At 40.4% G+C, this 16,704-nt stretch overlaps 1 protein-coding gene across 2 annotated transcripts; it reads right to left on the reverse strand.

The window, feature by feature from the left end:
• Positions 1-681: 681 nt before the first annotated feature.
• Positions 682-15,897, reverse strand: rec114 (REC114 meiotic recombination protein). Of its 2 annotated transcripts, XM_048262528.1 has the most exons (7): positions 15,773-15,897; positions 15,286-15,442; positions 14,800-14,889; positions 11,057-11,140; positions 8,083-8,253; positions 1,706-1,768; positions 682-1,246 (listed from the first exon to the last, which is right to left on the reverse strand). In XM_048262528.1, the coding sequence occupies exons 2-7, from the start codon at positions 15,421-15,423 to the stop codon at positions 1,082-1,084; spliced, it is 711 nt and encodes a 236-aa protein (XP_048118485.1). In that variant the 5' UTR covers positions 15,424-15,442; positions 15,773-15,897; the 3' UTR covers positions 682-1,081. The 2 variants fall into 2 exon arrangements, with proteins under 2 accessions (XP_048118485.1, XP_048118483.1); XM_048262526.1 differs by lacking the exon at positions 15,773-15,897 and having other exon boundaries at positions 15,286-15,616.
• Between the last annotated feature and the right edge of the window lie 807 nt (positions 15,898-16,704).

Here is a 16,704-nt window from a genome sequence, read left to right on the forward strand (position 1 = left end):
AAAAATAAGACCAAACACATCAATCTCTTTCAGCATCTATTTTTCAGAATTTTTTTATTTGTCAGAAAAAAACAACACAATTACAATGAGGGACAGCCTTACTGTGTGTGGGTGAGTAATATTATCATATACTCAGATCAAAAGAGACACTTCTGCATTTTAATATTTTTACATGCTAACATGTCTGCATTTCATGCACATAACCCTGCTCACCAACCAACCCACATCTACACACACACAACACAACACATCCTCCGACTTGTACACATACATACACACATCAACGCCAAGATCATGTCTACGCACGTAAACAGCGGTTGTCTATGCAGACACACACAGCGGTTGCTTCCATGTACAACCATGTGTTCACTGTGTGTGGAGAGATGTACTGAAATGTACTAAGCTTCATTCAGCTTCATTTACAACCAATTCTTGTCAATTCCCTATGCACCTACTCAATGGCTATACATACAAATGTACACACCCACACCATTTCATACACACATTCACTCACACAAACACTCTCATACACACTCACTCACTTATTATTTTTAGATCACACACACACACTTAGACACACAGACAGACACACACACACACAGTCTCTCTGTCTCTGATTCAACCTGTCACTGCCCACTCACTCACACAGAAAAGTACAGACAATCTCTTGCCTCCTCTCTCTCTCTCACACACACACACACACACACACACACACACACACACACACACACACACACACACCAGGCTCTAAGCTGTCTCAGGACATTTTTATGCCCACCTCTACAGTGACAACGACTGTAAATAGGCACACAGTCACACACACACACACACACACACACACACACACACACACACACACACACACACACACACACACACACACACACACACACACAGACACATACGCACACACACACAGGGCCACACACATCAATGTCACGCCTGGCCCAGATTCCTGCAGTCCCTCTCTACTTTGTCTGTGACACATCAACATGCTCACACACAGACACACACACGCTTAGACCCCCCGCCACCCCCATCCATGCAAACACAAACACACGCATCCACACACCCGCCTGTCTCACTCCTGACACAGCTTCCTCAGCTCCCCCTCCACCTCCTCCACGAAGGCAGGGAAGGCCGGGTCTAGCAGACACAGCCTGAGCAGCTCCAGGTCTGCTGGTGCCAGGGGGCTGGAGGCCTGATACAGCAGCGGCAGAGACAGGCTGCCCTCTCCCAGGAAGTGCTGCAGAGAGAGGGGGTAGGTTTTAATTTGGGGCATTTTAATATGCAGAACGCACAAGTAAACACACTCACACACACACACACATTCACATACAGTACTGTACACTCACGTTAAAACACACACATTTAAAATGTACATACGCACATATGCATGTTCGCACGCACACATTCCATAATCTCACACAAAAACACACACAATTACACACACACACACACACACACTCCAAGAATTCAGGTATTGTACAACACTATTAAACAGGGGATTTTTCCCCTGTGAAACACCTTCAGATAAAAATGAGAGCTGAGCTGAATTTTTATTACAAATTCACAAAAGAAGTATGCAGTAAGGCACATCTTTGGGTTCAAGGCTTCATAAATGGATTTCCAGGGATGAATAGTAGATAGAAAGCTTGTGTCAGGACTAAGGGTGAAGGATGTGAAGTGGAACTCTGAAGGTTACCTGGGAGAGATGTTTGAGGGGGAGGGACCCCTGGACCTCCAAAGTGGCTTCTGCTGAACCTGCCTGAAAATTGCGGCACAGGAGAGGTTTTTCATGGCAAACTGGAAACACCTGGCCTTCGCCCACGCATATCAGACAGGTGCTCATACACACACACACACACGCACACACATGCACACACACACACACACACACACACACACACACACACACACACACACACACACGTACAGCAATTCACATCCACACAAACATAGTAAGAAACATATAGAGATATGGCTATACTCCCACACACTGCATGCATAAACATTAGATACACACACAGACACACACACACACACACACACACTTACACAGATATGCTCTTTCCTTTCAATCTGTTACTTTCTATCTTTCTCTCTCACAGACACACAGAAACAAAAATCACACACACACACAATAATGCAAGACACTTACAGAGATATGGGCATAATCTCACATTGTATAATTGCATAAACATTCCACAGATACTGTCTTAACTATTTCAATCTCCTCCCTTCTCTCTCTGTGTCTATAACACACACACACAGACGCACACAGACGCACACAGACACACACACACACACACACACTTACAGCCTCAGTTATCCCACAGTCAATAACTTCATTATTAATTGAAAGCTCTGAACTGCTCTAAGACCTCTGATCCTCCCAGTGGCTTCTCCTTGCATCCCGAGACCTGCAGAGATCGGCATCCTGCAGTTCTGAAGCCTGATCAAATTGCTTTTGAGCCGCAGCGTAATAAACAATTCTGTTATCTCACTGCTACTCAGTACTCGATGGAAAAGAGAAAATCTCCTAAATCACTCTTCAAAGGATGTCACAAGGAGCTCTGCCTTCTTTTAAATCTGCCTGTGAACAAAGAGCACCATCTACTGGCAGAAGACTTAACTTGCACTGCATGTCTCTTGCTCACTCCCTCCCTCCCTTTCAGAACCACAACATTGCAGTTAGAGAAATTTAATGTCAAAATGAAAATGAAAGTGTGGCAGTTTGAAGTCGCTCTACGTATCCCATGTAGTTGTATTATATATGCTGCATGTTGTAGTTGTATTATATATGTTGCATGTTGTAGTTGTATTATATATGCAGAATATTGTAGTTGTAGTATATATGTCGCATGTTGTAGCTGTATTATATAGTAGTTGTATGTGAGAGTTCAAAGTTGAGAGTTCAAAATTACCTGAGCCCATACTTCATTTAGGCTACTTTACATAGTGACGATAAGACAATGTTTACATAAATACATAGTGAACTGCTTTGTTTAGATTTTAAATCCTCCATAAATGTGTGCACAGGATTCTGCAAAACAAAGGACTTTGTCCTAGGTAGAATTTGGTAGACTGATGGATGCTTGACAGTGGAACAGTACTTCGACAGAGTTCAATGACGTAGCATCCCTGAAAGGGGCGGCCGTTGTGTATGCTTCCTTGACTTTGGGAAATGGTGGCAGCATGTTCTAGTTGTAGTTGTGTTATATATGCAGCATGTTGTAGTTGTATTATGTGCAGCATGTTGTAGTTGTATTATATATGTAGCATTTTGTAGTTGTATTATACTGTATATGCAGCATGTTGTAGTTGTATTATATGTGCAGCATGTTGTAGTTGTATTGTATATGCAGCATGTTGTAGTTGTAGCATGTTGTAATTGTATTGTATTATAGATGCAACATGTTCTAGTTGTATTATGTGCAGCATGTTGTAGTTGTATTATGTGCAGCATGTTCTAGTTGTAGTTGTTATATGTGCAGCATGTTGTAGTTGTATTATGTGCAGCATGTTGTAGTTGTATTATATGCAGCATGTTCTAGTTGTATTATGTGCAGCATGTTCTAGTTGTATTATATGCAGCGTGTTCTAGTTGTATTGTATATATGTATGTAGCATGTTGTAGTTGTATTATGTGCAGCATGTTGTAATTGTAGTTGTATTATGTGCAGCATGTTGTAGTTGTATTATGTGCAGCATGTTCTAGTTGTAGTTGTATTATGTGCAGCATGTTCTAGTTGTATTATGTGCAGCATGTTGTAGTTGTATTATATGCAGCATGTTCTAGTTGTATTGTATATATATGTAGCATGTTGTAGTTGTATTATGTGTAGCATGTTGTAGTTGTATTATACTGTATATGCAGCATGTTGTAGTTGTATTATGTGCAGCATGTTGTAGTTGTATTATACTGTATATGTAGCATGTTGTAGTTGTATTATACTGTATATGCAGCATGTTGTAGTTGTATTATACTGTATACAGCATGTTGTAGTTGTATTATAGCATGTTGTAGTTGTATTATACTGTATATGCAGCATGTTGTAGTTGTATTATGTGCAGCATGTTGTAGTTGTATTATACTGTATATGCAGCATGTTGTAGTTGTATTATACTGTATATGCAGCATGTTGTAGTTGTATTATGTGCAGCATGTTGTAGTTGTATTATACTGTATATGTAGCATGTTGTAATTGTATTATGTGCAGCATGTTGTAGTTGTATTATACTGTATATGCAGCATGTTGTAGTTGTATTATGTGCAGCATGTTGTAGTTGTATTATACTGTATATGCAGCATGTTGTAGTTGTATTGTACTGTATATGTAGCATGTTGTAATTGTATTATACTGTATATGCAGCATTTTGTAGTTGTATTATACTGTATATGCAGCATGTTGTAGTTGTATTATACTGTATGTGCATTCTAGGTTGTAGTTGTATTATACCGTATATGCAGCATGTTGTAGTTGTTGCATGTAGTAAATGTAACACATTCTAGCATGTTGTAGTTGGAATAGTAAATGTAATGCATTCTAGCATGTTGTAGTTGGAATAGTAAATGTAACGAATGCATGTTGTAGTTGGAATAGTAAATGTAACACATTCTAGCATGTTCTAGTTGGAATATGTAATGCATTCTAGCATGTTCTAGTTAGAATATGTAACACATTCTAGCATGTTGTAGTTTGAATAGTAAATGTAACGCATTCTAGCATGTTCTAGTTGGAATATGTAATATTCTAGCATGTTCTAGTTAGAATATGTAACGCATTCTAGCATGTTCTAGTTAGAATATGTAACGCATTCTAGCATGTTGTAGTTTGAATAGTAAATGTATTATGTGCTAGCATGTTGTAGTTGTAGAATGTGTAACATGTTCTAGCATGTTGTAATTGGTATATGTATTATATGCAGCATGTTCTAGTTGAATATACATATATCTAGCATGTTGTAGTTGTATTATACTGCATATGCAGCATGTTCTAGTTGTAATATGTGCAGCATTCTAGTAGTTGTAGTTATACCGTATATGTAGCATGTTGTAGTTGTATAGTTATACTGTATATGCAGCATGTTGTAGTTGTATTATACTGTATACAGCATGTTGTAGTTGTATTATGTGCAGCATGTTGTAGTTGTATTATACTGTATATGCAGCATGTTGTAGTTGTATTATGTGCAGCATGTTGTAGTTGTATTATACTGTATATGCAGCATGTTGTAGTTGTATTATGTGCAGCATGTTGTAGTTGTATTATACTGTATATGTAGCATGTTGTAATTGTATTATGTGCAGCATGTTGTAGTTGTATTATACTGTATATGTAGCATGTTGTAGTTGTATTATACTGTATATGCAGCATGTTGTAGTTGTATTGTACTGTATATGTAGCATGTTGTAGTTGTATTATACTGTATGTGCATCAGGTTGTAGTTGTATTATACTGTATATGCAGCATGTTGTACAGTAGTTGTATTATGTGCAGCATGTTGTAGCTGTATTATACTGTATATGTAGCATGTTGTAGTTGTATTATACTGTATATGCAGCAGGTTGTAGTTGTATTATACTGTATATGCAGCATGTTGTAGTTGTATTACAGTATACTGTATATGCAGCATGTTGTAGTTGTATTATGTACAGCATGTTGTAGTTGTATTATACTGTATATGCAGCATGTTGTAGTTGTAGTTGTATTATGTGCAGCATGTTGTAATTGTATTATATATGCAACATGTTGTAGTTGTATTGTATTATGTGCAGCATGTTGTAATTGTATTATATATGCAGCATGTTGTAGTTGTATTGTCTTATATATACAGCATGCTACAGTTTTATATATAGTAGCTGTATGTCAGAGTTGTCAAAATGACCTGAGCCCATACTTCATTTAGGCTATTTTACATAGTGAAGATAAGACAATGTTTACATTTAAATACATAGTGAACTGCTTTGTTTAGTACAGATTTTATATCCTCCATAAATGTGTGCACAGGATTCGGCAAAACGAAGGACTTTGTCCTTGGCCGAATTTGGTAGACTTTGATGGATGCTTGACATTTGGGGCTGACCAGATTCTCACAGAGATTGCACCCGATTGGCCAGATTCAATTTGTTTTGGATTTGACGGCCTATTTAAAAACACATTAGGCTATGCATTAAGCATTAGGCTATTGTTGTCCTTGTCGTCTTCAGAAGTTGTTCGAACACTATAGGCTACCTCACAAAGGGGCAGCTGTGGCCTACTGGTTAGCACGGACTTGAAACCGAAGCTAACTCCTCACTGCTCCCCGAGCGCCGCTGTTGTTGCAGGCAGCTCACTGCGCCAGGATAAGTGTGTGTTCACTGTGTGCTGAGTGTGTTTCACTAATTCACGGATTGGGATAAATGCAGAGACCAAATGAATGAATGGAGCATTTAGAAGCTGTGCTGTGTAGTTTGGATCTTTTCGGATCAATGTCAATGGCAACGGAGTTTGTGCTTCTACTTCAGGTATTTCATATCACTACGCAAGAACTGGAACTTCACTCAAAAGTGAAAGCAGACGGTTGATCAGCTGTGTTCTAAAGAATGTTTGATTCAAGTTCAACGTCTGTTGTTGCGAACTATGTTTCTCAGCAAATGCCACGATGAACGGTGACAAATAGGCTAGGCTATGTAGGCTAAAGTCATATCGTGGGAAGTTTATTATTTCGTTTTGGCAAGTAGCCGTGTAATAAGCGGGATAATGTATAGAACGCCGGTCATTATTGGGAAAATAAGTCCCTTCAGAGCGGAACAAGACCCCTTCCGCTGCGCGTCGGGATCCGGTACGCCCTGTCGGGACTTATTTTCCCAATAATGACCAGCGTTCTATACATTATCCCTTACGTAAACAATAGGCTAGAGATTCTGAAGCAATTCAGTCTTTGGCTACGGATTTCTTTGGAGAACAAACAACAGAGATTGACAGCGACAGCACTGGGGCTATTTTAATTCCAAAGGCAAAGGGAACTTTATCAGGATGCATAGTCTTGTGGTGATTGGTTGAGAGGAAATATACATAACACGCTCATTTACACTTCACAAACTTTAAAGCTAATTTTCTCAAAACCTGTTTTTTTTTTGCTGAGATGAGGATAGCTTTCACATTTTGGCCAATATCTCTGGGTTGGCTAAACAGAATTGAACAAATGACCCCTTGTTTTAAACCCGAAGGTCTGTGGATTATGTCGTATGTGTATTTTGCCGAACTGGACTCATTACGTCGTGGCACGCCCCAAATCATTAACTCAAATGTCATTATGAAAAACAAACACAACAGTGTGTGTAAATCAGGCCTTTCCATAACTCTTCCATAACTCACTTGTAACACTAAACTGTCAGCTATTAAGAAAGCATAATGATTGTGTTGTTGTAGCTTTGTGTAACCCAGGCGTCATTTTATGCATTCAACCAATCACTCCTTCTCGTGGATGCCTGCACTTTCCCTATCCTCATGGCTGCAACTTGCACACTCTATTTTCCCTGTCGTCACGACTGCAACTTGCACACTCTATTTTCCCTGTCGTCATGACTGCAACTTGCACACTCTATTTTCCCTGTCATCATGACTGCAACTTGCACACTCTATTTTCCCTGTCGTCATGACTGCAACTTGCACACTCTATTTTCCCTGTCGTCATGACTGCAACTTGCACACTCTATTTTCCCTGTCATCATGACTGCAACTTGCACACTCTATTTTCCCTGTCGTCACGACTGCAACTTGCGCTCTCTCGTATTTTCCTACCCACTCCTCCCGGTACCTACAGAGATGTTTGCGCTTTTTAGTGGCGTGTTCATCAGGTCCCAGGACACCAGCCTGCAGCTTCCATGTTAACAGTGAATGAAAATTAGCTTATCATCAATGCACGTTATCAATTCGTGCCAGTAGGCTTACACAATTCCGGATTCGGGACAAGAGCTAGGATTTCGGGACTGTCACAAATTTTTCAGGACGTCTGGTCACCCTACTTGTAAGTCTATCCACCTTTTCTGTAACCGTAGGTAAGCCAGCAGGAGTGAGCAAGCTGCTGTAGTACCTGCTCTGCCTGTAGGGGGAACTGTGTGCTACTGCTACTAGAGGGTGCTGGTTTCTCCTGAGAGCCCACTGGCAGGAAATCTTGCAGCCGTAGCACCGCCCTCTCACACTCCTCTATCGCCTCAGGTCTGCTGGCCCCGTCAAACTGCACCCTAAAGATCCGGCTCTCCCCCTTTACACACACAGAAACGGAGACAGAAGAACATACGTTAACAACACACCAAGCAGATGCCGATATGGGGCACATACAGACAACACATCCCACTTAGACTGACATAAGACATATTTTTGTTACATTTTGTGTTGCTTTGTGAATCGGAGATTCAGAAGTTGGTCAAGGAGGAGTGAAGTGACCTGGGTTGACTCTTTCATATTTAAAATCAACACAACACCGGCATGCAAGGGGAACTCAACTCAATGCAATCCATCTCTGGAAGAAGAAAAAAATCATAGAAATTTGGTGAAGCACTACACTCAGTTTTAAATTACTTGTACCAATTTGTCAGCATGAATTTAATGTATGAATTCAGTCCATTCAAATACATACAGTATGTGTGTACACATTATATTGCTGACGCACAGACTCCTGATAGTAAAACACTCCTGTTATTCGGTGTCCTTTGACTGCCCACACACTCACTGTAACGCCTGGGTTAGCTGGTCAACACAGCATGTATAGTAGTAACATGGTCAAATATAGCCCACTGTTGTGGTTTAGCAAGTGACTGTGGAACCCGGAGTGGATGTTATGACACTTCCCTCCACCCAGCTGCCTTCGAATAAATCACAGTTGAACGTGGGAACACTCATGCACGTGGGCAGCAGTAATGTGCTCTTGACTGCGGCTGCCCCCTGTATAATTAATTTAGCTCGATGAGTTTGGTGTGGGTGGTTTCACTCGCTCTCTTTCACGCACGCCGTCTCTGTTTCTCTTTTACGCACACTCATTCTCTGTAGAACACGTGCACCACTGCCTGACACACTGTCACTCTAATTCACATTCTCTCTCTCTCATCCTGCTCTCTTTCTCTTTAACACAGCAAACACACACACACACACACACACACACACACACACACACACACACACACACTATATAGAGGTAGAGAGCAAGAGAGAGAATTGAACAGAATATATTACCACTAAAGTAGTGTGCAGACAAGAACACCTATGCTTGATTTATGTATTGCCACTAAGTGGAGTCGGCTTTCTCTACATGGCAATTAGCTTCTGCCGGTTTCATATAATCACCCAAGCACACTTATTTAGCCCACATATCTGTTACTCGCACACACAACGCAAACAGTCCACTGGCAGAGGGCAGAGATGGAGAGGGAGTGAGGAATACAAAGAGAAAGAAAGAGCAGGCAAAGGAAAGGGACAGAGGGAGATGGATAGAGAAAGAGAGAGAGAGAGAGAGAGAGAGAGAAAAGAGAGAGAGAGAGATAAAGAGAGGAAAGCCCAAAAGAGGCAGGAAAAGGGAAAATATTTGCTTTGAGTGTCAGGGCACCGTGTGCCAAGGCTATTTGGCATGTGTGTCGTGACTCAGATCTACTTCATCCGGGCCATTTAATTGCCAATTAAACCGCTGTCCCAGCAAGTACAGCCCTGCCAAACACGCCCCAGACACCGCCTCTTCCACTGCCACACACCCGTGTCACAGCCTTATCGGAGTATGGTAAATATACCCAGAGTGCTCTGCAGCTGTCACTTAACCAATTACAGTGGGAGATTACCCCTCCGCCGCGTGGATTACCACATTACTCATTTCCTGACATCCATCTTCCTCTGGTGTCTGGCGAGGGTCTGGGAAAAACCCTGCAGAAAGACAGTCATTCTACGCGGGATGGGCTCATCTTATTATCGTTTTTATGGGGAATACAAAGCAGGCTGGCCCACCACCAACAAAGCCTTGCTGATATCAGAGACCTGGCGACCGCTGCTTTTATTTCGTCTTATTATCTATTTATCTCCTTGGCTTGAGATTTGGACATTTTTAGTGAACAATTAGTATTCATGGACAGGGAGATCCTTAAAGATGATTTGCATAAAGATGCAGCTGGATGAAACGTAATTAGATTTTTTTTCCACAGCAGCAGCAGCAGCTACAAACTTTTGCCTTTGAGGCTCGCTTTAGAGGTCATGGTGTGACAACTACATTAGGATGCAGAGGTAAAGCTGGTGATGAATAACAATGGAGAGGCGTGATGGATACTAACAGCACCTCCTGTAGGATCACAAACATGCACGCATCACTTGACTGACCTACTTTCACATCTATTGTCTTAGTATGTAAATAGACATGGATAGAGACAAAAAGAAAACGTTCTTCAATTGTTTTTCAAAATATGAGGAATCTTTGATGGTTCTTTGCGCCTGTAAATGATATTCTGTAGCTAAATATGCCCACAGATGTGGTGGCCAAACGAACCGTAGGGGGCTCTCAAAGGCAACAATATTCACAATTTTTTTTAAATGCATGCTTTTATTAGCATCCATAACATCTTCATCTTCAGGTAACGTGGTCATGTGAAAGAGAGATAAAGAAATAAAGAGAGATACACATATCTGGTCTACCCTTTAGCTGCGTAGGTTTTAACTGCAAGACTGCCACATCACCAAAATACAACAGTTCAATACATCTACCTAATTTGACCATGTAAGGGTCATCTTTTGGCTATTGAAACATTCCCTCGATTAGCCTTTAGATTGCATCTATTCTTGCATGAGTGCACCTTGGCACATCTCAGTTCCAGACAGTTAAAGAGCATAATGTGCTTCTGATTGGCTTGAGGGTGTCCACATCTGTATGACTGTGTTTTGTAATGTACCATGTGCACTGTGCAGGCTATGGGAAGCAGCACTGATAACTTAAGCATGAGAACATTAATGATACATCATTATCAAGCATCAAGCTGCCACAGTCCTTAACTGTTAGACACTGCATGACCAAACTGGCAGATTTTTTTACTCACCTTCAAGGTTGCTTGGAAGAGCAGAACGTCAGCCTTCTTCTGTACTTTCAGGAAGCTTGCAGCATTTATCAGGGAAAACCCTTCCTGTTCAACATACAATAACCACCAATCAATAAACTAACAACAGACATACTATACTAATACGGTGATATGACATTGATATACAGCATGGGTTATTTCATTTTAATAATAAATAAATAATAGTAATAAATTAATTGATATATGAATAATAATAAAAAATCTTGAATAAAATAAAAAAATAATAATGCATGCAATGAATTCAAATATGTTTTACAAATCTCATAGCACTGATATGTGACATTTTACTACATTTTTCTCAATTCTTTCTGTGTCCTGATCACTTTGACCTGTGAGTAGATCTGACAACTGAACCCCCTTTACACCAGTGGAGGGCACCACTGACTCATACAATACAGGCTTACTGGCTTACTCTTTATCTACAGTATTCCGGCACTCCGAGGGAGGAAGAAGAAGCATTAGTTGATATCTGTCACAGAGTGTACAACGCAGACAATCAGCTTTTGGCAATACTGATGCTGAAGAGCCAAACACACACAAAAAATCCTCTTATCCCCGAAGAAATGAAGTGCATGTTTTTATGAAACATATTACTGTACATGTATTTTTGTCCTATGACCACAAAAAACACAGGGGGAGAATAAAGGGGATTGTTTATTACCTTACATGATTCAATGCACTGGGCCACTAAAAAGATCTCCAGCTAAGCCTTGCTCCCTCTTTGCTAGGCCAAATCCTAGCCCAAGCGCAGCTCATTCTCATATTCTATCTGAACACACCACGATCACAAGGAGGCTTAAAATTGTTGATGCCTTAGCCAGCCGACCACTATGGCAGTAAAGGGATACAGACTAATTCAAACTAGGCTCTGCATCGCCTGGTATTGAAGCTGGTGAGCAATCTGTAGGCTACATCAGCTCTGTTACATAAAGAGAACATTTCATCAGCAAACTTCAAGATTCAAAACAGATTATGTTTTTTTTTTTTTCACCACAGAGACCCACTGACTGGATCAGATTAACATTATTCTCTTGCAAAGCAAAATATCACATTGAACACTGAATTACTTTTTTTTGAATTACTGAATTACCACCCACCTCTCAGTCCATATACTGGTATGTGAGTAAAGATACTTTAATGATCCTGCAACCCCCCATTTTCACTAAATAAACTCTTGCACACACACACACACACACACAGACACACACACACAGAGACTCGGCTCTAATATGGACGGCACAATCGGTTACACCGTCACCACACACACATCTCTACACTACACTACACATCAAGGAAGAATTTCCTATTTTAAAATATATAAATAGACAAGTAAATAAATAAAGTCTTCATGCCCCCCACAGAAAGCAGTGGTCAGGATGATGGTTGGGATTTACTAGGATGCTCCCTGCCCTCTGAAGCCATGTGCTTACTAAATTTGAGTCAGCACACTTCTCCTGCACCTGAGACAAGTAGGTTAGGCAAAATAAGGGAAAGTAAAACTGGACACAAAAAAATGATTTGTTCTATTAATATTTTACTTATATAATATTGTTATTGTCATTATCATATTATTATATTATTATTATTATTATTATTGAGTAAATTGTAGATGAGTAGAACTATATTGTACATTGTGATGTCTGTCAATCAGAAGGATATGTTAGGTAATCTATGCGGTTACAGTGGGCTTTTATGACTGCTACTGATACATCAACACGGTCCCTGCTGCATTAACGAACGACTTAAGTGAGAGAGAAACAGGGGAGGCAAAGCGTATTTTGAGAGCCCAGTACTTTCCGTGAGCAGAACACTTTGGGCAGGGGAGCATTCCATAAAGGCAGGGAAGCACTCCATAGAAGAGACTCCTATATGAGAAGAGGAACAGTTGTAGCTGTAGGTACTGTCTGGCTGAGGGACTGTTTGTTTCTTCTTCTTCAACCCCACCCCCGAGGTGTTTGGCATTAAATAGATTTCACGGAGGTGAGGGGTAGAGATTTCCATCCACTCCAAGGTCAGGCTATCTGGATAAGGCCTAAAAGCTCATCGTCTCCTCTGAGTTTCACAGTCGACTGAGAAGAGCATTAAACCGATCAACAGCACAGATCAGCCTTCAGTATGCAGTGCCTTTTAGGCAACTGTTAAAACAAAGATGAGCCAGGGTACACCCCTTGAAAAAAAATGATGCAATCTGAGGTCCTTTGAAAACTCAAATTTTTTTTGAAGAAGATTTGCCCATAGAAAAGATAACTTATAGGTTATGCAGACACTAGCCTCAATGTTCTTTTTGGTGGATAGCGGTTTTCTATAGAACCATAGCCATTGGAGAATAGTCTCAGGAATTAAAAAGTTTAAGCAACCCTGGACCACATTACTGGGGATTACTGTAATTATAATTGACTCTTATAAATCAAAAGATTACATTCACTTAAACATTGCAAAAACAAGTTCTACACATAAATAGTTGACAGTATGCATAGCTTTAACTTTTAGTTGCTTATACTGCACAGCTACCAAATCATAATCATGCTGACTACTCAAACTAATGTTGGACTACTTTTTGCACCTTCACCATGACACTCACTCCCTTGAGCACCTTACCAGTCCCAGCCCTGTCACTACAAGCGTCTTATGCTTGATCACCCTCAAGCACATTGGACTTTTTACATTTAATTTATATAGTATATTTAGTATTTAGTTTTGTTAGTTTTCTTATCTTCTACTGTCTTTATTGTACAATGGAGTTTAGTTATATGTTTATACTTATACTTATGTTTACCATTTCTGCTGTAAGTGCATGTTGTGTGTGATGTCTGTATGCTACTGAGACCCTTAAATTTCTCCTTGGGGATCAATAAAGTATCTATCTATCTATCTATCTATCTATCTATCTATCTATCTATCTATCATTATGTCACCTCTGTTCTATTGTCTGAAGATATGGGCAACACTGTCAGAATGTATACTCTACGCCATCAAAATAAACATGCCATGAAAAAGGTATGTATGGAAGGAGCTTCATAACATTCTATATCACACTGCATGAAAAATGCTAATAAGCATGTAAAAGTGCTTCAATTTCTTTTGATGGCATCCGCATATAAATCAGGCCCCAGATGGGCGTCAGAGAAAAAGTGTTGAAGAAAACAGGAAGGGATATTCTGCTGACAAACGCCTTGGTTTTTTCTCCAATACCTCCTCTTTTTTCTCCAGTGTAAGCAATAAATACCCCATCTCTTTGCAAGGACATAACACGATCCCACTGTTACTCAACTGGCTGTGTAAATGGATAATGAAACGCAGACAATGCAAAACGTGCCCCTCTAGTGTGATTGGCTAGGAATTCTAGAAAAGGCAAGCAGCCATGATTAATTGCCCCTTTTATTTCAGAAAAAAAAAAACCCACTCAAAAGGAAATCGAAAACTCACATTGTAGCCTAACATTAATAATAGACCATCAAGTTTGGCCAACAGGCACTTCTATGTTAGTGGGTCTACTAGGTTGCTTTTGTTCACCAACTGTATTTTCTCAGAAAAAAGGGGGAAAAAGAAGAAGAAATGAAGAAAGATAGAATAGTGTTAGTGACTAATTGATCTGTCACCATTTCATGCAAATTCATAAAACATAAAAAGAAGGAAAAAACAAAAGTAATAATAATAATAATAATAATAATAATAATACAAATTATTAAAAAAAAAACACTCACCAAGAGCTCTTCAGCCTGAGAGACAAGAAAATGGCCGGAGTCCAGTATGCATACAGCTATCTCATCTTCACTCTCCTTGGAGTCGTATACCTGTGAAGATACAGCAAGGTAAGAGAACAACTGACAAAGAAAGATAACCACCACTAAGCTAAGATAACTGACAAAAACCCTAACTTATCTGACAGGCAAGTCCTGCTTAGCCGGACCACAGACACTTATTTTAATTAGCCTAACTGTATAGCAGCTACTTATCATAACTAGCTAACTCAAAGCATTATCCCTAGCGCTTGGGCGTTATAATGTGGAGGATTAATTACTAAGACTTTAATTTCCCTTTTAAAGAGTGTTTACATTAAATTCATGAAAATGTGAATCTCACTGGCTAGCGAAGTAGCCTACCTAGCTAGCCATAGCTAACTGATAGCATTAGGCTCGACGAGCCTAACCCACAGCAAGGCAACCAACTACACCAGCCCCAACAATTACCTTCCAAGAAGTGTTTGTACAGTCATTCTTGTTGGCTGGTAAAAGACGTCCATAGCGTCTTAGTTTCCACACCGACTTGGTAATGGTTGTTTCCGATATTTCAGTGGAACACAAAGAAGCATTATTCATTTCTGTCATCTTCTGCGAGACCCAGGACCTGAAGTTGCGAATAGATAGAGCAGCACGCGCACACTGTAAGAGCACAAAGCTATCTGTCTAACTGCTGGGTGGGCAGCATTTGTAATGCCAGACCGCAGACCCCCGGTTGAAGATCAATGTGTTGATCTTGTGGGACGTTATTTTCGATAGTTTAGTTAAACCCTAATATATTAAATAAAACATGACAAAATAAATCTAACCTAGTGTATTTATTTTAGCCTACAATGGACACGTTCTAAACTGACAACAAACACAAATTTGCTTTGAGAAAGCAAATCCAGTTTGACGAATAAAAGTGTAGGCTAGCTTGGCAACATTTTCAGTTTACCTCCAGGAGTGTCTATATGCCCCAATAACGCAGACATTCGGTAATTCTGTAGGCTAGCCTACAAGGACATGATGATTAGGCTCAACAGCTTGGAGGCAACCTGTAGGCTGGAGATGGAACCCAAACGGCACTGACGTTGACTAATTGACAGCACATCAGCTAGATTTGTCCTGCGTTTTGCGCACAACTGAACGCATGCATGTAAAGAGAACAAGGGTGATGCGCAAGGGAGAGAGGGTTCTGGCACAATTGATTAAAAGAACATGCAATCTTCCAATGAGGTGGAATCTGCTCTAGACCTACCCCTTTAACCGGAGTCTAAGGTGGGCTGAGCTTATTTGCGGTTCTCGCTCCTATGGCAACCCAATAGATCATCATCATGAATATTCACCTCTTCACCAGAAAGCTCAGGACGTTAGATCAGTGATGTCAGCGCCTCTCGGATGCTGATGTTAGTTACATGTTTGCTTTACATTGTTTGTTATTGACAGCAGATAGCGGTCTTTGCGCAGGGAAGGAAGCATCGTTATTCATGACCTCCGCGTCTCTCCTCTCCATCCTTCGGGTCGCCCTTTCCCTCACATGTCATGCCGAGGTGGCTTCCAGCTTTTTTCATGACTTTATGGTCGCCGGATCAGAGCAATACAGTGCCTTGCAACAGGAGTGTTATGGTGAAACGGGATAGCCTGTCACCCCTGCGCGAAGAGGCATATTTTAACTGTCAGGTAATATTCCAGATGCTCTTCCTGCCCAGGCACCATAGGCAAAGCTGCCCATATCATGTGTATCAGTGTATGGCTCGCATGGTTCTACACTAGCTCCAAAACGTGTCTGTCCAGTCACAAATAGGGAGCTGTGGGATTCGTGGCAATAATCACAACAATAACTCCGTTTCTGGATTTATTTTTTAAATTGTAGAGCTTATTGATCAC

Source organism: Alosa alosa, chromosome 14, assembly GCF_017589495.1.
Source record: "Alosa alosa isolate M-15738 ecotype Scorff River chromosome 14, AALO_Geno_1.1, whole genome shotgun sequence".
Classification (NCBI taxonomy): Eukaryota; Metazoa; Chordata; class Actinopteri; order Clupeiformes; family Clupeidae; genus Alosa; species Alosa alosa.